The following is a 24316-nucleotide window of genomic DNA, read 5'->3' on the forward strand; positions in this document are numbered from 1 at the left end:
TGTGGCAGATCTGGCACTGCAGTCGCAAGAGCCTTAACGAAGCTCCGCCGAGAGAACGGGTGTCCAAGAACAAGAAACATCAAGCGCGACAAAGGAGCTGATCACTCTTCTGCCTTGACGCGGAGATCCTTGGGTTCAAAGGTACAAGGAGAGATTACACAAATTAGGGTCTTTTTCCCCTCAAATTTAGGTTATGGGGTGATATGATTGATGTTTTCAGGATATTAAGGGGAACAGATAGGAGAGAGAGAGGAACTATTTCTGCTGGTTGGGGGAGTATAGGACTAGGGGGCACAGTCTAAAACTTACAGCCAGACCTTTCAGGAGTGAAATTAGAAAACACTTCGACACACAAAAAGTTAGCATGCAGTACAGCAAGTAATTAGGAAGTGAATCTTTGGAATTCTCTACCCCAGACAGCTGTGAAGGCTGGGTCATTCAATGTATTCCAGGTAGAGATAGACAGATTTTTGAAGGGTTATGGGGAGCAGGCAGGGAAGTGGAATTGAGGCCAGGATCATATCAACCATGATCTTATTGAATGTCGGAGCGGGCTCGAGGGGCCAAATGGCCGATTCCTGTTCCTATGTCTTATGTTCTAAGTTCGGAACTTTCTTCTGCAAACGGCAATTGATGCTTGATCAATTGTTAATTTTAAATCTGAGCTTGATAAATTTCTGTTAACCAAATGTATTAAGGGATATGGGACAAAGGTTAACCCCTATATGGAGTTAGGTCGCAGATCAGCCATGATCTCATTAAATAGTGGAACAGGCTCGAAACATGGAAAATAGGTGCAGGAGTAGGCCATTCGGCCCTTCAAGCCTGCACCACCATTCTATAAGATCATGGCTGATCATTCCCTCAGTACCCCTTTCCTGCTTTCTCTCCATACCTCTTGATCCCCTTAGCCTCAAGAGCCTTATCTAACTCCCTCTTGAATATATCCAATGAACTAGCCTCAACAACTCTCTGCGGCAGGGAATTCCACAGGTTAACAACTCTCTGAGTGAAGAAGTTTCTCCTCATCTCAGTCCTAAATGGCCTACCTCTTATCCTAAGACTGTGTCCCCTGGTTCTGGACTTCCCCAACATCAGGAACATTCTACCCGCATCTAACCTGTCCAATCCCGTCAGAATCTTATATGTTTCTATGAGATCCCCTCTCATCCTTCTAAACTCCAATGTATAAAGGCCCAGTCGATCCAGTCTCTCCTCATATGTCAGTCCAGCCATCCCTGGAATCAGTCTGGTGAACCTTCGCTGCACTCCCTCAATAGCAAGAACATCCTGCCTCAGATTAGGAGACCAAAATTGAACACAATATTCCAGGTGAGGCCTCACCAAGGCCCTGTACAACTGCAGTAAGACCTTCCTGCTCCTATACTCAAAACCCCAAGCGATGAAGGCCAACATACCATTTGCCTTCTTCAACGCCTGCTGTACCTGTATGCCAACTTTCAATGACTGATGAACCATGACACCCAGGTCTCATTGCACCTCCCCTTTTCCTAATCTGCCGCCATTCAGATAATATTCCGTCTACGCATTTTTGCCCCCGAAGTGGATAACCTCACATTTATCCACATTATACTGCATCTGCCATGCATTTGCCCACTCACCTAACCTGTCCAAGTCACCCTGCAGCCTCCTCACAGCTCACACTGCCACCCAGTTTAGTATTATCGGAAAACTTGGAGATATTACACTCAATTCCTTCATCTAAATCATTGATCTTTATTGTAAAGAGCTGGGGTCCCAGCACTGAGCCCTGCGGCACCCCACTAGTCACTGCCTGCCATTCTGAAAAGGACCCGTTTATCCCGACTCTCTTCCTGTCTGCCAACCAGCTCTCTATCCACATCAGTATATTACCCCCAATACCATGTGCTTTGATTTTGCACACCAATCTCTTGTGTGGGATCTTGTCAAAAGCCTTTTGAAAGTCCAAATACACCACATCCACTGGTTCTCCCTTGTCCACTCTACTAGACATTCTCAAAAAATTCCAGAAGATTTGTCAAGCATGAATTCCCCTTCATAAATCCATGCTGACTTGGACCGATCCTGTCACTGCTTTCTAAATGCGCTGCTATTTCATCCTTAATAATTGATTCCAACATTTTCCTCACCACTGATGTCAGGCTAATCGGTCTATAATTACCTGCTTTCTCTCTCCCTTCCTTTTTAAAAAGTGGTGTTACATTAGCTACCCTCCAGTCCATAGGGACTGATCCAGAGTCAATAGACTTGGAAAATGATCAATGCATCCACTATTTCCAGAGCCACTTCCTTAAGTACTCTGGGATGCAGACTATCAGGCCCCGGGGATTTATCGGCCTTCAATCCCATCAATTTCCCACCTAATAAGGATATCCTTCAGTTCCTCCTTCTCACTAGACTCTTGGTCCCCTAGTACTTCCGGAAGGTTATTTGTGTCTTCCTTCGTGAAGACAGAACCAAAGTATTTGTTCAATTGGTCTGCCATTTCTTTGTTCCCCATTATAAATTCACCTGAATCTGACTGCAAGGGTTTGTCTTCACTAATCTTTTTCTCTTCACATAGCTATAGAAGCTTTTGCAGTCAGTTTTTAATGTTTCCGGCAAGCTTCTTCTCGTACTCTATTTCCCCCTCTTAATTAAACCCTTTGTCCTCCTCTGCTGAATTCAAAATTTCTTCTAATCCTCAGGTTTGCTGCTTTTTCTGGCCAATTTATTTGCCTCTTCCTTGGATTTAACTCTATCCTTAATTTCCCCTGATAGCCAAGGGAAGTGGCCTATTCCTGTTCCTATACATGTACTGCCTGGAGCTGTGTTTATGCTTGTGTAAACTGTTTAATGCTGAGTGCAATGTTATATCATTAAAATAACTGTTGTTAGCATACAAAGTATCGTGACTTTCTTTGGCTGGCCACTGTCCAGGTTCATAAATCATTGGAACATCTGTATCCCTGCAGCCTATCCTGTTATCCCTTTTTCTGCTGCCCGTGTCCTAACTCGCACCAAGTCCCGTTCACCCATCACCACTGTGCTCACTCACCTACATTGGCTTCTGGTTAAGCAACACCTCAATTTTAAAATTCTTATCCTCGTTTTCAAATCCCTTCACGGGCTCGCCCCTCCCTATGTCTGTAATCGCCTCCAACCCTGAGAACTCTGCGCTCCTCTAATTCCGGCCTCTTGAGCATCCCCGATTTTAATTGCTCCACCATTGGTGGCCGTGCCTTCAGCTGCCAAGGCTGGAAGCTCTGAAATTCCCTCTCTAAACTTCTCCGCTTCTTTTTCCTTCTTTAAGACACCCCTTAAAACCCACCTCTTCAACCAAGCTTTTTGTCATCTGCCCTAATACCTCATGTGGCTCGGTGTCAAATCTTGTTTTATAACGCTCCCGTGAAGCAACTTGGGACAGTGTTGCTTTTTCCCCCTCATATGTTTATCGAGCTTCACCTTAAATACATCTCTGCCATTCGCCTCAACCACTTCCTGTGGCAGCGAGCTCCACATTCTCACCACTCTCGGTAAAGGTGTTGATGCAAGGTATTCAGGTGACCCTCCTTCTGCTTTCCTCATCAGATGAGGACTGTTGCTGCTTTGCCTCCTTCAACTGCAGGCCTCTCTATCAGGTGAGGTTATGCAGCAGTGAGAGAGTTTCTCATCATCATCATCATAGGCAGCACCTCAGAGTCGAGGAAGACTTGCTTCCACTCTAAAAGGGAGTTCTCAGGTGACTGTACAGTCCAATACGGGAATGACAGTCTGTCACAGATGGGCAGATAGTAGTTGAGGGAAAGGGTGGGTGGGGAGTCTGGTTTGCCACACGCTCCTTCCGCTTGGTTTCTACATGCTCTCAGTGCTCAGCGCCCTCCTGGATGCTCTTCCTCCACTTTGGGTGGTCTTTGGCCAGGGACTCCCAGGTGTCAGTGGGGATGTTGCACTTTATCAAGGAGGCTTTGAGGGCGTCTTTGAAACGTTTTCTCTGCCCACCTGGGACTCGCTTGCCATGACAGAGCTGAGAGTAGAGCGCTTGCTTTATGAGTCTCGTATCGGGCATGTGGACGATGTGGCCCGCCCAACGGAGCTGATCGAGCGTGGTCAGTGCTTCGATGCTGGGGATGTTGGCCCGAGCGAGAACACTGACTTTGGTGCATCTATCCTGCCAATGGATTTGCAGGATGTTGCGGAGGCAGCGATGGTGGTACTTCTCCAACATTTTGAGGTGTCTGCTGTATATAGTCCACGTCTCTGAACCATGTAAGAGGGCAGGCATCACTAATGCCCCTTAGACCATAACCTTGGTGCCAGATTTGAGGTACTGACCTTCAAACATTTTATCTGTGGCATGTTGTAGGGAGCCCCCACATTGGCTGAGACACCTGAATTGCTTCTTCGGGATCCTGATGTTGTGTTCTATAACGATGCTTTGTAATATGACAACTTGCATAACCTCAGGACATCACAAATCACTTTACAGCCAACGAAGTTCTTTAAGTTTAGTCTCGTCACTGTTGTCATGTAGGAAACACGGTAACCAGTTTACACATAGGAAGATCCAAGTGATGATCGGTAATGAATAAATGTTGGCCAGGACACCAAGGGATAATACTACCCTGCTCGTCTTCAAAATATTGCCATAGGAGCTTTAACATCCACCCGAAAGGGCAGACGGGGACTCGGTTTAGTATCTCATCCGAAAGACGGCACCTCCGATAGCACTGCACTGGAGTGTCAGTCTGGATTTTTGTGTTCAAGTCTCTGGAGTGGGACTTGTACCCACAACCTTCTGACACTGAGGCAAGAGTGCTGCCTACTGAGCCCTTGTAAATAAATGTATCCTCAGAAATACAGATGTCAGTTTTTCACCATATTTTCTGGAGTAGAATCTGACTTGTGGCTCGTTAGGTTCCCCCAGACTACATGTGATGGAAACCAGAAGCAAACTACACAGGGCCAGAAAATCCAACTGTGAAACACTTGAACGGTCAGTTGTTGTACATAGCCACAACAAACAAGGTGTGGAAACAACGCAAACATCCTTCGTCTCAGCCTGAAAAATGCTGCAATAAGCTCAACTGTTCCATAAAGGCTTACACATCTGCTTTTCTTGTCTACACACGTTACGCCCACTGCTTCCTGAACTCTCATCCCATCAGCACTTGGCAATTCGATAAAACCAGTTGTAGAGTACGCAGAAATGCAAATCACACAACTGATAATACCTTACGCAGATTTATGTTCAGCTTGGGGCCAGTTTCTGCTAATGTAACACAAACAGCTGGTGTATTTCTCCCTCCCAAAGTCCTGCTAAAACAGGTCGCTTGCAAAATAAAGCACCGTATCAGGAAGACTATTGCAGATCAGTGTCAAACTTGCACCAAGTCCAAGGTCTTCCCGCTTCTGCCTTTTCAATTTCTGCACATCTCATGCTCCAGTCTCCCCCTGCCTCCCCGCCAGTTTACCCAGTCTCTCCCCCCGGCGCCCCCTCCCCCCAGTCTCTCCCCCCGGCGCCCCCTCCCCCCAGTCTCTCCCCCCGGCGCCCCCTCCCCCCAGTCTCTCCCCCCGCCGCCCCCTCCCCCCAGTCTCTCCCCCCGGCGCCCCCTCCCCCCAGTCTCTCCCCCCGCCGCCCCCTCCCCCCAGTCTCTCTCCCCTCCGCCCCCTCCCCCTCGTCTCCCCCCGCCGCCCCCTCCCCCCAGTCTCTCCCCCCGCCGCCCCCTCCCCCAGTCTCTCCCCCCTCCGCCCCCTCGTCTCCCCCCTCCCCCCAGTCTCTCCCCGTCTCTCCCCCCTCCCCCCAGTCTCTCCCCCCGCCGCCCCCTCCTCCCAGTCTCTCCTCCCGCCGCCCCCTCCCCCCAGTCTCTCCCCCCGCCGCCCCCTCCCCCCAGTCTCTCCCCCCGCCGCCCCCTCCCCCCAGTCTCTCCCCCCTCCCCCTCGTCTCCCCCCGCCGCCCCCTCCCCCCAGTCTCTCCCCCCGCCGCCCCCTCCCCCCAGTCTCTCCCCCCTCCCCCTCGTCTCCCCCCCCCCCCCAGTCTCTCCTCCCCCCCCCCTCTCTGCCTTTGCCCCCATCTCATTCGCCCCCCCCCTCTCTGCCGCCGAGCTCCAGGTCCGCTCTCCCCTCCCACCACCTCCCGGCTCTCCCCTTTACCTCGGCGGCGCTCCCTCGGGCGGCACAGGCCCCGGCTCCGGCTGCGGCCCCGCCGTGCGCTAATCCCGAGCTGCAGCCGGCCCCAGCGCCATGTCCCTGCCCGCGCCTCACTTCCGGTCCGTCCGCCCACTGGGTCCGGGCAGCAGCAGCAGCGGCTGCGGGCGGTCCGCCCCCTGCCCTGGGCCACACAAAGGCTCAACACTCAGAAACAAACGCTGCAAATTGGAAATAAATACAGAAAGGGAAAGAATTGTTTTAAATGAAAGCCCTGCCACTCTAAAATTAAAAACAGAAAATGCTTAGAAATGCACAGCAGGCAGGCCAGTATATATAACAAGGAAAGATACGACAACATTTTTTATTCGTACCTGGGATGTGGGCGTTGCTGGCAAGGCCGGCATTTATTGCCCATCCCTAATTGCCCCTTGAGAAGGTGGTGGTGAGCCGCCTTCTTGAACCGCTGCAGTCCGTGTGGTGAAGGTGCCCCCACAGTGCTGTTAGGGAGAACATAAGCAATAGGAGCAGCAGACAGCCACCTGCCACCTGAATCATCAAAAGGTAATCCCCCCCTCATCTCCGGAATCAGCCGAGTGAATCGTCTCTGTACCCCCTCCAAAGCTAGTATATCCTTCCTTAAGTAAGGTGACCAAAACTGCATGCAGTACTCCAGGTGTGGCCTCACCAATACTCTGTACAGTTGCAGCAGGACCTCCCTGCTTTTGTACTCCATCCCTCTCGCAATGAAGGCCAACATTCCATTCGCCTTCCCGATTACCTGCTGCACCTGCAAACTGACTCCCAGGCCGCCTGCAATTTCTGCGGTCTGGAGGAGTCCGTGTTCCATGTTTTTATCGAGTGCACGAGGTTGCAGCCCCTGTTCCACTATTTGAAGGGGCCGCTCCTGAAATTCTGGCTGCACTTCAGTCCCACTCTCCTGATCTTCGGGCACCCTGTGCGGAGGGGAGCGGGCAGGTCCGAGGGCCTCCTCGTAGGACTGCTCCTGGGCACGGCCAAGGGTGCCATCAGCCGGTCCAGGCAGCGGGCGGTCGAGGGGGTCGTTCAACCCGACTGCCTGCCTCTCTTCCGCTCTTACATCCGGTCCAGGGTGTCCTTGGAGATGGAGCACGCGGTGTCCACCGGTACGCTCGCGGCCTTCCGCGAGAGGTGGGCACCGGAAGGACTGGAGTGCATCATCACGCCCGGCAACCAAATTTTAATTTGATTTTACGTTTTAAAGTTTAATTTGTTTTAATTGCCGGTGCTTTTAGTGTGCCCCTCTCCTTTTATAGGGGGCACTGGAAAAAGGAAAAAATTTGATTTTAGTGCCCCCCAAAAAAAAAAGGGCCTTGTAAATGTCTGGTGTGTCATCCAGGTCGGGTGGCACGGATAAATGTTTTATGTTTTGCAGGTAGACTCTAAAAGAGTTTCATGCACAAGGACCCCCAGGTCCCTCTGCACCTCAGCATGTTGTAATTTCTCCCCATTCAAATAATATTCCCTTTTACTGTTTTTTTTCCCCCAAGGTGGATGACCTCACACTTTCCAACATTGTATTCCATCTGCCAAACCTTAGCCCATTCACTTAACCTATCTAAATCTCTTTGCAGCCTCTCTGTGTCCTCTACACAACCCACTTTCACACTAATCTTTGTGTCATCTGCAAATTTTGTTACACTACACTCTGTCCCCTCTTCCAGGTCATCTATGTATATTGTAAACAGTTGTGGTCCCAGCACCGATCCCTGTGGCACACCACTAACCACCGATTTCCAACCCGAAAAGGACCCATTTATCCCGACTCTCTGCTTTCTGTTAGCCAGCCAATTCTCTATCCATGCTAATACATTTCCTCTGACTCCGCGTACCTTTATCTTCTGCAGTAACCTTTTGTGTGGCACCTTATCGAATGCCTTTTGGAAATCTAAATACACCACATCCATCGGTACACCTCTATCCACTATGCTCGTTATATCCTCAAAGAATTCCAGTAAATTAGTTAAACATGATTTCCCCTTCATGAATCCATGTTGCGTCTGCTTGATTGCACTATTCCTATCTAGATGTCCCGCTATTTCTTCTTTAATGATAGCTTCAAGCATTTCCCCACTACAGATGTTAAACTAACCGGCCTATAGTTACCTGCCTTTTGTCTGCCCCCTTTTTTAAACAGAGGCATTACATTAGCTGCTTTCCAATCTGCTAGTACCTCCCAGAGTCTGGAGAATTTTGGTAGATTATAACGAATGCATCTGCTATAACTTCCGCCATCTCTTTTAATACCCTGGGATGCATTTCATCAGGACCAGGGGACTTGTCTACCTTGAGTCCCATTAGCCTGTCCAGCACTACCCCCCTAGTGATAGTGATTATCTCAAGGTCCTCCCTTCCCATATTCCCGTGACCAGCAATTTTTGGCATGGTTTTTGTGTCTTCCACTGTGAAGACCGAAGCAAAATAATTGTTTACGGTCTCAGCCATTTCCACATTTCCCATTATTAAATCCCCCTTCTCATCTTCTAAGGGACCAACATTTACTTTAGTCACTCTTTTCCATTTTATATATCGGTAAAAGCTTTTACTATCTGTTTTTATGTTTTGCGCAAGTTTACTTTCGTAATCTATCTTTCCTTTCTTTATTGCTTTCTTCGTCATTCTTTGCTGTCGTTTCAAATTTTCCCAATCTTTTCGTTTCCCATTAACCTTGGCCACCTTATACGCATTGGTTTTTAATTTGATGCTCTCCTTTATTTCCTTGGTTATCCACGGCTGGTTATCCCTTCTCTTACCGCCCTTCTTTTTCACTGGAATATATTTTTGTTGAGCACGATGAAAGAGCTCCTTAAAAGTCCTCCACTGTTCCTCAATTGTGCCACCGTTCACACCCTATCGAGACTAACCTTTTTCTAACTCCTGCCATTACCATTTCAATTCAGCCCATCATCCCTTTTGGCTCTCTAATCTCTCCTGCCTTCCACCCTATCAGACCTTCCCCTTCATTCTTTTTCCTCCTCGCCCTTTTTAAGAATCCGTTCTTTGCGAACATTCACCAGTTCTGACGAAGGGTCATCGACCTGAAACGGTGACTCTGTTTCTCTCTCCACAGATGCTGCCTGACCCGCTGAGATTTCCAGCATTTTCTGTTTTTATTTCAGATTCCAGCATCCGCAGTATTTTGCTTTTGTAATAGGTGTTGAATTAATTTGCTAAGTGTAAGTGGTTTGTAAGTAATTGATCATTTTGTTATTTTATGTTGAATGTTGAAGGTTGAAGGATATACTTGCCATTGAGGGAGTGCAATGAAGGTTCACCAGACTGATTCCTGGGATGGGGGGATTGTCCTATGAAGAGAGATTGAGCAGACTGGGCCGATATTCTCTGGCGTTTAGAAGAATGAGAGGTGATCTCATTGAAACATTCAAAATTCTTACAGGGTTTGACAGGGTAGATGCAGGGAGGATGTTTCCCCCGGGCTGGGGAGTCTAGAACCAGGGGTCACAGTCTCAGAATAAGGGGTCGGCCATTTAGGACTGAGATGAGGAGAAACTTCTTCACTCAGAAAGTGGTGAATCTTTAGAATTCTCTGCCCCAGAGGGCTGTGGTTGCTCAGTCGTTGAGTATATTCAAGACAGAGATCGATAGATTTTTGGATATTGAGAGAATCAAGGGATGTGGGGATAGTGCAGGAAAGTGGAGTTGAGGTCGATGATCAGCCATGATCTCATTGAATGGCGGAGCAGGTTCGAGGGGCCGAATGGCCGAATGGCCGACTCCTGCTCCTAATTCCTATGTTCTTATGAAAGACTGATTAGGATACGACAGCCTGGGTAGTAGTATCTTTCATTACTGGATTTATTAGGAGGCACTGAAGGAACTGTAGCTACACAGCTAAAAGCAAAATGAAGAAAGGTTCAATACCACTCCGCATGTTTCAACAAGTCTTCGATGACTTATACGTTACTATCCATTTCATCGGTGCATTGTGCTATTTGTTCCAGCAGGATCTTAATTTGGTTGTCTTGTTCTTGCAGAACCCTAGGAACATTTTAATTCAACAACAACTTGTATTTATATCGCGCCTTTAATGTACTACAACGACCCAAGGTGCTTCACAATAGCGTTTTCAGACAGAATTTTCAGAGCTGAATAGATGATAGAATAGGTGATCAAAGAGGTAGGTTTTCAGCAGCGTCTTAAAGAGAGATGGAGAGGTTTAAGGAGGGAATTCCAGAGTTTAGGGCCGAGACAGCCGAGAATTAGGAGCAGGAGTAGGCCATTCGGCCCCTCGAGCCTGCTCCGTCATTCAATAAAATCATGGCTGATCTTCTACCTCAACTCCACTTTCCTGCACTGTCCGCTTAGTAACCTTGGTTCCCTTAATATCCAAAATTCTATCTTTCTCTGTCTTGAATATACTCAACGACTGAGCCTCCACAGCACTCTGACCCCTGTACACCTCTGCCTCTGTCACTTGGCCCTCTGTCCACCCCTGGCTCTGGGCCTTCTGTCCACCCCCAGCTCTGTCACTGCGCCCTGGCTCTGTCTCTGGGCCCTCTGTCCACCTCTGGCTCTGTCTCTAGGCCCTCTGTCCACCCCTAGCTCTGTCACTGGGCCCTGGCTCTGTCTCTGGGCCCTCTGTCCACCCCCGGCTCTGTCTCTGGGCCCTCTGTCCACCCCTGGCTTTGTCTCTGGGCCCTTTGTCCACCCCTAGCTCTGTCACTGGGCCCTGGCTCTGTCTCTGGGCCCTCTGTCCACCCCCGGCTCTGTCTCTGGGCCCTCTGTCCACCCCCGGCTCTGTCTCTGGGCCCTCTGTCCACCCCCGGCTCTGTCTCTGGGCCCTCTGTCCACCCCTGGCTCTGGGTCCTCTGTCCACCCCTAGCTCTATCTCTGGGCTCCGGCTCTGTCTCTGGGCCCTCTGTCCACCCCTGGCTCTGTCTCTGGGCCCTCTGTCCACCCCTAGCTCTGTCTCTGGGTCCCGGCTCTGCCTCTGGGCCCTCTGTCACTGGGCCCCTAGCTCTGTCTCTGGGCCCCGGCTCTGTCTCTGGGCCCTCTGTCCACCCCTGGCTCTGTCTCTGGGTCCTCTGTCCACCACTAGCTCTGTCTCTGGGCCCTCTGTCCACCCCTGGCTCTGTCACTGGGCCTTCTGTCCACCCCTGGCTCTGTCACTGGGCCCTCTGTCCACCCCTGACTCTGTCACTGGGCCTTCTGTCCACCCCTGGCTCTGTCTCTGGGCTCTCTGTCATTTGGCCCTCTGTCCACCCCTGGCTCTGGGCCTTCTGTCCATCCCTGGCTCTGTCACTGGGCCTTCTGTCCACCCCCGGCTCTGTCTCTGGGCCCTCTGTCACTGGGCCCTCTGTCCACCCCTGGCTCTGTCACTGGGCCCTCTGTCCACCCCTGGCTCTGTCACTGCGCCCTCTGTCCACCCCCGGCTCTGTCACTGGGCCCTCTGTCCACCCCCTAGCTCTGTCTCTGGGCCCTCTGTCACTGGGCCCCTAGCTCTGACTCTGGGCCCCGGCTCTGTCTCTGGGCCCTCTGTCCACCCCTGGCTCTGTCTCTGGGTCCTCTGTCCACCCCTAGCTCTGTCTCTGGGCCCCGGCTCTGTCTCTGGGCCCTCTGTCCACCCCTGGCTCTGTCTCTGGGCCCTCTGTCCACCCCTGGCTCTGTCTCTGGGCCCCGGCTCGGTCTCTGGACCTTCTGTCCACCCCTGGCTCTGTCACTGGGCCCTCTGTCCACCCCTGGCTCTGTCTCTGCGTCGTCTATCCACCCCTAGCTCTGTCTCTGGGCCCCGGCTCTATCTCTGGGCCCTCTTTCCACCCCTGGCTCTGTCTCTGGGTCCTCTGTCCACTCCTAGCTCTGTCTCTGGGCCTTCTGCCCACCCCTGGCTCTGTCACTGGGCCCTCTGTCCACCCCTGGCTCTGTCACTTGGCCCTCTGTCCACCCCTGGCTTTGTCACTGGGCCCTCTGTCCACCCCTGGCTCTGTCACTCGGCCCTCTGTCCACCCCTGGCTCTGTCATTGGGCCCTCTGTCCATCCCTGGCTCTGGGCCCCGGCTCTGTCACTGGGCCCTCTGTCCACCCCTGGCTCTGTCTCTAGGCCCTCTGTCACTGGGCCCTGGCTCTGTCACTGGGCCCTCTGTCCACCCCTGGCTCTGTCACTGGGCCCTTTGTCCACCCCTGGCTCTGTCACTGGGCCCTCTGTCCACCCCTGGCTCTGTCACTGGGCCCTCTGTCCACCCCTGGCTCTGTCACTGGGCCCTCTGTCCACCCCTGGCTCTGTCACTCGGCCCTCTGTCCACCCCTGGCTCTGTCACTGGGCCCTCTGTCCACCCCTGGCTCTGTCACTGGGCCCTCTGTCCACCCCCGGCTCTGTCACTGGGCCCTCTGTCACTGGGCCCCTAGCTCTGACTCTGGGCCCCGGCTCTGTCTCTGGGCCCTCTGTCCACCCCTGGCTCTGTCTCTGGGTCCTCTGTCCACCCCTAGCTCTGTCTCTGGGCCCCGGCTCTGTCTCTGGGCTCTCTGTCCACCCCTGGCTCTGTCTGTGGGCCCTCTGTCCACCCCTGGCTTTGTCTCTGGGCCCCGGCTCGGTCTCTGGACCTTCTGTCCACCCCTGGCTCTGTCTCTGCGTCGTCTATCCACCCCTAGCTCTGTCTCTGGGCCCCGGCTCGGTCTCTGGACCTTCTGTCCACCCCTAGCTCTGTCTCTGGGCCCCGGCTCTGTCTCTGGGCTCTCTGTCCACCCCTGGCTCTGTCTGTGGGCCCTCTGTCCACCCCTGGCTTTGTCTCTGGGCCCCGGCTCGGTCTCTGGACCTTCTGTCCACCCCTGGCTCTGTCACTCGGCCCTCTGTCCACCCCTGGCTCTGTCATTTGGCCCTCTGTCCACCCCTGGCTCTGTCTCTGGGCCCTCTGTCCACCCCTGGCTCTGTCTCTGGGCCCTCTGTCACTGGGCCCTCTGTCCACCCCTGGCTCTGTCTCTGGGCCCCGGGCTCTGTCACTCGGCCCTCTGTCCACCCCCTGGCTCTGAATCTCGCGAGAGTGGCGAGGTGTGCCGTAAAGCGGATCGCCGGCTGCCGTAAAGGGCTGGAGCGGTCGCCTAGCAGCGCCTTGCCAACGGGCCGCGTCTCCAGGCAGGGCTGCGCCGGGCCGCCAGGTAATGGAGTCTGTTTTTGTTGAAGCTCCGCGGGCTGGGGCTGGGCCCGGGGTGTGGAGCTGGAGCTGGAGCTGGAGCTGGCGGTGGGTCGGGGCCTGGGCGGTGGGCCGGGGCCGGGGCCTGGGAGTGAGGTGTGTGAGTGGCTGTTACTGCCTGTGCTCACATCTGCAAGTGGCGGTGCCATGGCCTTTTGTCTAAATGTGGTCACTTTTAATATGAGGGACCGTTGTGTCTGTAACAGAGACAAGAGAAAGCTTCCTTGATAGAGGCACTTATTAATAAATCAAAAGTAAAGTAGGAAATCTAAATCTAAATTTAAAGACAGAAATGCTGGAGATACACACTAAGTCTGCCAGCAAGAGAAAAAATAAAATCTAGGTTAACCTTTTGGGTGCAGATCCTTGCTCGGAATTGTACTTCGCGTTTTACTGATTATAAGTCGAGCATCAAGCTCTAACACACAAACCAAGTGATTTTGGCCACACCAAAAATGCATTGTTTTGCCTGTGCCAATATGACAAATATAGTAACTGCACCCTAAAAGTAATTCTTAGAAATCATTTCAAAGTCTATTTATCACTTTGGGTGGCTCCAGTCTTGCGTAGTGCAGCGTATGGTGAAGCTTCATTCTGTGCCATTGGCCCAGATTTTCCTGCAACGGCGACACACACCGTATATTTCGCAGCCTAGCTCGCTGACCTCACTGTCGATAACTTGCTCCATATCCTCCTGTATCTAATTGGAGTTTACCGCACGAGTCTTGCCGCGAATCAGAATCATCGCGCCCAGTTGCTTCAGTTCATTCAGTGACAACACTAAATCTTCTTTGTAATTTTAACGTAAACTGAAACTGACCGAATCGAAGTCCCTGTTTCACCTTTCTAGTCTCCGAAGTCTATCCATATCATATAGGGCAATTTTAAATCGCCATATGCTCTCCTGTCTGACCTTGCATCCTCCATAAACGTGAACTCATCCAAAATCCTACTACCTAACCTAACTTGCACCAAATCCCGTTCATCCATCACCCCTGTGCTCGCTGACAAATTTTCTAGAATTTTTTGAGGATGTAACTAGTAGAGTGGACAAGGGAGAACCAGTGAATGTGGGTGGTGTATTTGGACTTTCAAAAAACTTTTGACAAGGTCCCACAGAAGAGATTAGTGTGCAAAATTAAAGCATATGGTACTGGGGATAATGTATTGATGTGGATAGAGAACTGGTTGGCAGACAGGAAGCAAAGAGTAGGAATAAACAGGTCCTTTTCAGAATGGCAGGCAGTGACTAGTGGGGTACCACAAGGTTCAGTGCTGGGACCCCAGCTATTTACAATATACATGAATGATTTAGGTGAAGGAATTGAATGTAATATCTCCAAGCTTGCAGATGACACTAAGCTGGGTGGCAGTGTGAGCTGTGAGGAGGATGCTCAGAGGCTGAAGGGTGACTTGGACAGGTTAGGTGAGTGGGCAAATGCATGGCAGATGCAGTATAATGTAGATAAATGTGAGGTTATCCACTTTGGTGGCAAAAACAGGAAGGCAGAATATTATCTGAATGGTGACAGATTAGGAAAAGGGGAGGTGCAACAAGACCTGGGTGTCATGGTACATCAGTTATTGAAGGTTGGCATGCAGGTACAGCAGGTGGTGGAGAAGGCAAATGGCATGTTGGCCTTCATGGCGAGAGGATTTGAGTATAGGAGCAGGGAGGTCTTACTGCAGTTGTACAGGGCCTTGGTGAGGCCACACCTTCAATATTGTGTACATTTTTGGTCTCCTAATCTGAGGAAGGACATTCTTGCTATTGAGGGAATGCAGCGAAGGTTCACCAGACTGATTTCTGGGATGGCAGGACTGACATATGAAGAAAGACTGGATCAACTAGGCTTATATTCACTGGAATTTAGAAGAATGAGAGGGGATCTCATAGAAACATATAAAATTCTGATGTGATTGGACAGGTTAGATGCAGGAAGAATGTTCCCGATGTTGGGGAAGTCCAGAACCAGGGGTCATAGTCTAAGGATAAGGGGTAAGCCATTTAGGACCGAGATGAGGAGAAACTTCTTCACTCAGAGAATTATGAACCTGTGGAATTCTCTACCACAGAAAGTTGTTGAGGCCAGTTCGTCAGATATATTCAAAAGGGAGTTAGATGTAGCCCTTACGGCTAAAGGGATCAAGGGGTATGGAGAGAAAGCAGGAATGGGGTACTGAAGTTGCACGATCAGCCATGATCAGATTGAATGGTGATGCAGACTCGAAGGGCCGAATGGCCTACTCCTGCACCTATTTTTCTATGTTTCTATGACTTGCATTGGTTCCTGGTCTAGCACCGACTCGATCTTTACATTCTCTTCTTTGTATTCAAATCCTTCCATGGTCTCCGTAGCTCTATAATCTGCCCCCAGCCCTACAATCTTTGCGCTCCTCCAATTTTGCTGCATGCCCAATTTTTCTTCGCTCCACCATTGGTGGCCATACCTTCAGCTGCCTAGGCTAAGTTCTGGAATTGCCTCCCTAAACATCTCTGCCTCTCTCCTAGATGTTCCCTTTTAAGCTGGCTGGCCCTCTCAAGGTACCGCATAGTTGGTGAGACTGCTTTTAAGTTTAAAAAAAACATGCATGCGTGAAATTTTCAATGGCTCGCGCTGCCCATTAAAGGAGCCGCACAGGCCAAAATAAAATTGGAGGAACATTGCTCTCTCTGTACTGGGCTCTTCAGTGAGGGGCTCATCCAAACTTGTCCCTTTGACGCCTTGTTCTAATCGCTTCTTATGTTCTCGGTGTCAAATTTAGTTTGATAATCACCCCTGTGAAGTGGCTTGGGATGTTAAAGGCGCTATATAATGGCAAGTTGTTGCTGTTATGCAAAGGTGATGAAGTAATATGCTGGAAATTAAAAGGTAATGACAATAGTTGCTGATTGCGCGGCTGATTGCGCTTCGTAAATTTCTGCTGGGAGTTTTCTGCTTGTGAACACCTTTCCTGTCCTTTTGATGAACAACCATTAACTAGTCACGGCTATTAAGCTACTATGATTTGGGTCTTTTTAAAAAAAATATTCGTTCATGGGATGTGTGCGTCGCTGGCAAATCCCTAATTGCCCTTGAGAAGGTGGTGGTGAGCCGTTGCCTTGAACCGCTGCAGTCCGCGTGGTGAAGGTGCTCCCACAGTGCTGTTGGGGCGGGAGTTCCAGGATTTTGACCCAGCAACGATGAAGGAACGGCCGATATAATTCCAAGACAGGATGGTGTTTCACTTAGAGGGGAACTTGGAGGTGATGGTGTTCCCATGCGCCTGCTGCCCTTGTCCTTCTAGGTGGCAGAGGTCACGGGTTTGGGAGATGCTGCTGAAGAAGCCTTGGCGAGTTGCTGCATTGCATCTTGTAGATGGTACACACTGCAGCCACGGTGCGCCGGTGGTGCAGGGAGTGAATGTTGAAGGTGGTGGATGGGGGGCCGATCAAGTGGCTGCTTTGTCCTGGATGGTGTCGAGCTTCTTGAGTGTTGTTGGAGCTGCACTCATCCAGGCAAGTGGAGAGTATTCCCTCACACTCCTGACTTGTGCCTTGTAGATGGTGGAAAGGCTTCAGGGAGTCAGGAGGTGAGACACTCGCTGCAGAATATTCTGATCTCTTGTTGCCACAGTATTTATGTGGCTAGTCCAATTAAGTTTCTGGTCAGTGGTAAACCCAGGATGTTGGTGGGGAATTATACAATGTTGTGTTCCTAACACAGATGAGACTGCACACAGGGAGGTTAAAGTAACAGTGACCTCAGTCTTTATCAAGACACTCCAGAGTGAGTAACAGGCCTTAAGAGCCGGCTTATGTACAGTGCTCCCAAGGGATGCTGGGATCCCTTGGGATTTCAGGAGATGTGTTCCCTGGTGGCGGAACATGGGAGTGCATGCTTTACAGATACACAACATCACTCTTCCCCCCCCCCCCCCCCCCAAAGTCAAAGTGAAAACTATTTACAAGGTGAGGCGGTCGGGAGCCTTTCTTTCCCTGGTGGACCGCCTCGGTACAAATGTCTGTTCTGGTGTGTTGGCTGTTCCCTCGCTGGGCTGGCGTGTTGTTGGCCCTGCAGGGCTGCTGGGTGAGCCTGGCCTTGCTGGGCTGTTGGGCGTGATGGGTTCGATTTCCTGATCCGGTGTGGTGTTGATCCTTTGGGTGTGTGTTGTGGGCTCGAAAAAGGTGGTGTCTGCTGTGGGTTGTTCAGGGCAGTCTGTGAACCGCAGCCTCGTTTGGTCCAGGTGCTTTCTGCAAATTTGTCCATTGTCTAGTTTGACTACAAACACCCTATTCCCTTCTTTAGCTATCACCGTGCCCACGATCCACTTGGGACCATGTCCACAGTTTAGCACATACACACGGTCATTCAGATCAATTTCCCATGACACAGTGGCGCGACTATCGTTTACATTTTGTTGCTGCCGCCTGCTCTCTACCTGATCATGCAGGTTGGGATGAACCAGCGAGAGTCTGGTTTTAAGTGTTCTTTTCATGAGTAGCTCAGCCGGGGGCACCCATGTAAGCGAGTGGGGTCTCGTGCGGTAGCTGAGCAGTACTCGGGACAGGCGGGTTTGGAGTGAGCCTTCTGTGACTAGTTTGAGGCTCTGTTTGATTGTTTGTACTGCCCACTCTGCTGCCCATTGGAGGCTGGTTTAAACGGGGCCGAGGTGACATGTTTGTCCCATTTCGGGTCATGAATTCTTTAAATTCGGCACTGGTGAAACATGGCTCGTTGTCACTGACCAGTATGTCCGGCACGCCATGGGTGGCAAACATGGCCCTCAGGCTTTCAATGGTGGTGGTGGCGGTGCTTCCCGACATCATTTCACATTCAATCCATTTTGAAAAAGCATCCACCACCACCAGGAACATTTTACCGAGAAACGGGCCCGCATAGTCAACATGGATCCTCGATCATGGTCTGGAGGGCCAGGACCACAAACTTAGTGGTGCCTCTCTGGGCGCGTTGCTCAACTGAGCTCACACATGGCATTGCCGTACACAGGACTCTAAGTCAGAGTTGATACCCTGCCACCACACGTGGGATCTGGCTATCGCTTTCATCATTACTATACCCAGGTGTGTGCTGCGGAGATCCGAGATGAACGTCTCCCTGCCCTTTTTGGGTAGTACTGCGCGGTTACCCCACAATAGGCAGTCTACCTGAATGGACAGCTCGTCCTTTCGCCGCTGGAACGGCTTGATTAGCTCTTGCATTTCAATGGGGCTGCTGGCCCAGCTCCCATGCAGTACACAGTTTTTTTTACTAGGGACAGCAGAGGATCTTGGCTGGTCCAAGTTTTAATCTGGCGGGCCGTGACAGGTGATTTATCATTTTCAAATGCTTCCATGACCATCAACATGTCTGTGGGCTGCGCCACCATCAACAAGTTTGCAGGCTGCGCCATTTCCACCCCCATGGTGAGCAATGGTAGCCGACTGAGAGCATCCGCACAGTTCTCGGTGCCTGGCCTGTGGCGGATGGTATAGTTATACGCTGATAGCGCGAGTGCCCACTTTTGTATGCGGGCTGAGGCATTAGTACTTATCCCCTTGTTTTCATCGAACAGGGATGTGAGAGGCTTGTGATCGGTTTCCAGCTCACATTTGAGGCCAAACAGTTACTGATGCATTTTCTTTATCCCGAACACACACGCTAATGCCTCTTTCTCAATCATGCTGTCGGCCCTCTCGGCCTTAGACAAGCTCCTGGAAGCATAGGCGACAGCTTGCAACTTCCCTGCAACGTTAGTTTGTAATACACACCCCACTCCGTACGACATGCTAGCATCACATGCTAGTACGAGTCTTTTACACGGGTTATACAATACAAGCAGCTTGTTGGAGCATAAAATGTTTCTGGCTTTCTCAAAAGCAATTACTTGTTTTTTTCCTCATACCCAGTTCTCACCTTTTACGCAATAACATATGTAGGGGCTCTAAGTGGGTACTTAAGCCCGGTAGGAAGTTACCAAAATAGTTGAGGAGTCCTAGGAACGACTGCAGCTCCATGACGTTCTGTGGCCTGGGCGCGTTCCTGATAGCTTCTGTCTTGGCGTCTGTGGGCCGAATGCCGTCCGCCGCGATCTTTCTCCCAAAAAACTCTACTTCTGTTGCCATGAAGACGCATTTCGACCTCTTCAGCCGCAGCCCTACGCGATCCAGTCGCTGGAGGACCTCCTCCAGGTTTTGTAGGTGCTCGACGGTGTCCCGACCCGTGACCAATATGTCGTACTGAAAAGCCACCGTGCGTGGTACCGACTTGAGTAGGCTCTCCATGTTTCTCTGGAAGATCGCTGCAGCCGACCGAATTCCAAAAGGGCATCTGTTGTAGCCTTGTGCGTGTTGATGCAGGTGAGGCCCTTCGAAGACTCCTCCAGCTCCTGTGTCATGTAGGCAGAAGTCAGGTCAAGCTTGGTGAACATCTTGCTTCCTGCCAGCGTCGCAAATAGGTCGTCTGCCTTAGGTAGCGGGTATTGGTCCTGTAGCGAAAAACGATTAATACTACTTTATAATTGCCGCAAATCCTGACCGTGCCATCGCTTTTTAGTACTGGAACAATCGGGCTGGCCCACTCACTGAATTCCACTGGGGAGATGATGCCCACGCGTTGCAGCCTGTCCAGCTCGATTTCCACTCTCTCCCTCATCATGTGAGGTACCGCTCGCGCCTTGTGATGAATGGGTCGTGCCTCTGGGACCAAGTGGATCCGCACCTTCGCCCCGGAAAAGTTTCCAATGCCTGGCTCAAAAAGGGAAGGAAATTTGTTCAGAACCTGGGTACATGAGGCCTCATCGACATGTGATCGCACTCGGATGCCATCCCAGTTCCAGCGGATTTTGCCCAGCCAGCTCCTTCCAAGCAGTATGGGGCCATCGCCCGGGACAATCCAGAGTGACAGTTCGTGCACCTGCCCTCGTAGGTGATCTTGACCATGGCGCTGCCCAGGACAGTGATAAGCTCTTTGGTGTACGTTCTCAGTTTCGTGTGGATGGGGCTCAGGGCTGGTCTGAGTGCCTTGTTGCACCACAGTCTCTCAAACATCTTTTTATTTACTCATGATGGATTGGCTAGCGCCAGTGTCCAGTTCCATGGCTACGGGTAAGCCATTCAGTTTTACGTTTAGCATTATAGGTGGACATTTCGTCGAAAATGTGTGCACCCCGTGTACTTCAGCATCTGCCTCCTCTCTGAGGCTCGAAATTGCTTTGATCCACCATGGACCGATCTTCCTCTGCCACGTGGTGGTTAGCAGGTTTTGCAGAGCTTGCAGCTCGTCTACAAGCTCGTTGGAGGTGCCCCATTGTTCCACAGCTCTTGCAAACATACCCTTTGAAGTGGCCTAAATAGGCTGAATGGACGCCTCCACAACGCCAACAAGGTGTGAATTGCATTGCATTCATCCTTTGTTGCGGACTCTGAGTCATCTGGGTCACCTGAGGCCTGCTGACAGTTGCAGACTTGTGGTTTCTGCCATGTACATTTCTGCTCGCAAACACTGTTCCAGTTAATTTATGAATATTGCTAGCACTTGTGTGCTGAGAGATTTGTTTGGTGTTATCACTGGTGGACATAAACTGAGGGCCTTACAGAGGGTCGGTGTCTCTACAGTCAAAAGTTTTTGTAGGATGGTCTCGTGGCCAATGCCCAGTGCAAAAAAAGTCTCTGAGCATTTGCTCCAGGTAGCCATCAAACTCACATTGTCCTGCAAGTCACCTTAGCTCAGCAACGTAGCTCGTCACTTCCTGACCTTCAGATCGCTGGTACGTATAGAACTGATACCTCACCATCAGTATGCTCTCCCTCAGGTTAAGATGCTCTCGAAGCAGTGTACACAGCTCCTCATACGACTTATCTGTGGGTTTCACCGGAGCCAGAAGATTCTTCATGAGGCTGTAGGTCGGTGCCCCGCAGACCGTGAGGAGGACCGCTCTCCTTTTTGCAGCGCTTCCTTCTCCATCCAGCTCGTTGGCTACAAAGTACTGGTCTAACCGTTTGACATAGGCTTCCCAGTCCTCACCCTCCGAGAACTTTTCCAGGATGCCCACAGTTTGCTGCATCTTTGCGTTGGATTTGTGTACTCGTCGCCAGTTGTTGTGTTCCTGACACAGATTAGACCGCACACAGGGAGGTTAAAGTAACAGTGACCTCAGTCTTTATCAAGCCAATCCAGAGTGAGTAACAGGCCTTGGGGGCCGGCTTATGTACAGTGCTCCCAAGTGATGCTGGAGTCCTTTGGGACTGCAGGGGATGCACTCCCCGGTGGCGGAACATGGGAGTGCATGCTTTACAGATACACAACAGTAATGCCTCATGGGGGCGGTGGTTAAATTCTCGTTTGTTGGAGACAATCATTGCCTGTCATTTGTGTGGTGCGAATGTTACTTGCCACTTATCAGTCCAAGCCTGAATGTTGTCCAGGTCTTGCTGCATGCGGGCATGGACTGCTCCATTATCTGAGGCGCTGTGAGTGGAACTGTACACTGTGCAATCATCAGCGAACATCCCCACTTCTGATGGAAGGAAGGTCATTGATGAAGCAGCTGAAGATGGTTGGGCCTAGGACATCGCTTCAGGAGTTCCTCAGGGCAATGTCCTGGGGCTGAGCTGAGTGGCCTCCAACTCCAACAACCACAGTCACCTTCCTGCACGCTGAAGCCGGCTCCTGCGGGTCTGAAGAATTGGAGCCTGTGGGACGCGATTGGAAGAGCGGGCTGGAGCTCGAACCTGCGGGACTGTGCGAGTGCGCGGCTTGCAATGCGTGGTGTGGCACCCACAAGAAACCTGAGCGGCCGCGTACCCATGCAGCTTAGCGGGAACTCTGATAATAACTGCACCCGTCTGCCCTTTTTATAGTGGTTGCCTAATGGTGTCCTGCAAGGACAGATTGAATAATTACTTTGTGTCAGTATTTAAAGAAAGAAAGACTTGCATTTATATAGCGCTTTTCACGATCGCTGGGCGTCTCAAAGCACTTTACAGCCAATGAAGTACTTTTGGAGTGTAGTCACTAATGTAATGTAAGAAACGCAACAGCTAATTTGTGCACAGCAAGCCCTACACAGCAATGTGATAATGACCAGATAATTTGTTTTTGTTATGTTTGAGGGATAAATATTGGTCCAGAAATCTGGGGATGACCACATTGCTGTGGGTCTGGAGTCATATATAGACTAGACCAGATCGGGTAAGAATGGCAGACGATTTTCTCTCCCTTTTATTAGCCCTGCACACATGAACTTGTTTACATTGCCCTCGTTTGCTGCTGTTCCATTCGCTTTCTCCTTCAGCAACTCTTGTCACCCTTAACCACAGAGGGAGGACGTGCTGAGTAAATGCAGAACACTTAGACAGGTCCCTCTCCAGCACCTCCAGCATCTAATCTAAGCGCTGCATTGACGAAGACCTGGAATTAATCTTTGATATATGCAGCTGGGGAATATTATCTACAAGATGCACTGCAGTAATTCGCCAAGGCTTCTTCGACAGCACCTCCCAAACCCGTGACCTCTACCACCTAGAAAGTCAAGGGCAGCAGGTGCATGGGAACACCATCACCTGCAAGTTCCCCTCTATGTCACACACCATCCTGACTTGGGACATATTAGCACCGTTCCTTCATCGCGCTGGAACTCCCTCTCCAATAGCACTGCGGGAGTATCTTCACCACACAGATTGCAGAGGTTCAAGAGGTGGCTCACCACCACCATCTTGAGGGGCAACTAAGGATGGACAATAAATGCTGGCCTTGCCAGCACGTCTACATCCTGAGATAGAATTTTTTTATAAATAGCTGGGGAATAGTATATGATCTGAGAGAGCTTTGAGGGGAGTGATATATAAAAATACTTTTTTTTATTGGATTATAATTATTTTTAATACATCAAAAATCTCACAAGGTTTGTTTATAAATTTATTACAATCTTTATCCTACTATCTACATGCATCAGATGACTGAAAAGAGGTGATCTGTGACATGTTCCATGTTTTTTCCCGATAGCTTGAACCCAACAATCCTGCACCAAGATGGCGCCCAACCTGGATTGGGAGAAACTGATGAAAGTTGATCCGGACTCGTTGCCAAGTCGAGAGAAACTGGCAGATAAGTTGTTGGATTCGATATCCAAGGTCTTTCTATTCATTTCAGTTTGGGGTTTCGTGTCGATTTAATATTTTTGCGTTCAGTAATTTTGTCATTAACGGTGCGTTTTTGTGTGCAGGTTGAAGGGAATGAATTGACAGCAGAGGACCCACAGAAGCTGATTCAGCTTTTCCGCATCACTCAGTCCTTAATGAAGGTTTGTGTTTTAAGATACTTGTTTATTGCTCCATTGCTAGAATGGATAGAAACATAGACATAGAAACATAGAAAATAGGTGCAGGAGCAGGCCATTCAGCCCTTCTAGCCTGCACCGCCATTCAATGAGTTCATGGCTGAACATGAAACTTCAGTACCCCCTTCCTGCTTTCTCGCCATAACCCTTGATCCCCCGAGTAGTAAGGACTTCACCTAACTCCCTTTTGAATATATTTAGTGAATTGGCCTCAACTACTTTCTGTGGTAGAGAATTCCACAGGTTCACCACTCTCTGGGTGAAGAAGTTTCTCCTCATCTCGGTCCTAAATGGCTTACCCCTTATCCTTAGACTGTGACCCCTGGTTCTGGACTTCCCCAACATTGGGAACATTCTTCCTGCATCTAACCTGTCTAAACCCGTCAGAATTTTAAACGTTTCCATGAGGTCCCCTCTCATTCTTCTGAACTCCAGTGAATAATCCATACCTTCTGGGCCCAGAATAGAAAATAGCAATAAACCAGAAAGGTAGCACAACCATTTTAATTTCTGAATTATTTTTAATGGCGTACATACAAATAGTTCTGAATGTGATTCTTATTTTGTGCAGTATTTTTGAATAATCTTTTATCCAATTTAATGTGAACATAAACAAAGAAATAAATAAAGTGTACAGATTGTTGCAAAACCTTTTGTTAAGTGCTTTTTCTAAGGCACAAATAT

The 24316-nt window shown here is 50.3% G+C and overlaps 2 protein-coding genes across 10 annotated transcripts in view; one reads left to right on the top strand and one right to left on the bottom strand.

The window, feature by feature from the left end:
- The window catches only part of tmtc3 (transmembrane O-mannosyltransferase targeting cadherins 3), an 86406-nt gene extending 80186 nt beyond the window's left edge, over nucleotides 1-6220 (bottom strand). The window contains 1 exon segment of the mRNA XM_070900075.1: nucleotides 6136-6220. The gene's annotated coding sequence lies outside the window, so the exon portion shown is untranslated.
- Nucleotides 6221-13188: 6968 nt separating this feature from the next.
- Nucleotides 13189-24316, top strand: part of cep290 (centrosomal protein 290) — a 158007-nt gene continuing 146879 nt past the window's right edge. For all 9 annotated transcript variants that reach the window (XM_070900076.1, XM_070900077.1, XM_070900079.1 and 6 more), the window contains exons 1-3: nucleotides 13189-13277; nucleotides 23299-23426; nucleotides 23519-23596. In XM_070900076.1, coding sequence (XP_070756177.1) covers nucleotides 23325-23426; nucleotides 23519-23596 — 180 coding nt within the window. In that variant the 5' untranslated portion in view covers nucleotides 13189-13277; nucleotides 23299-23324. The remainder of the gene's footprint in view (nucleotides 13278-23298; nucleotides 23427-23518; nucleotides 23597-24316) is intronic.

Source organism: Pristiophorus japonicus, chromosome 15 (genome assembly GCF_044704955.1).
Source record: "Pristiophorus japonicus isolate sPriJap1 chromosome 15, sPriJap1.hap1, whole genome shotgun sequence".
In the NCBI taxonomy this organism is placed as follows: domain Eukaryota; kingdom Metazoa; phylum Chordata; class Chondrichthyes; family Pristiophoridae; genus Pristiophorus; species Pristiophorus japonicus.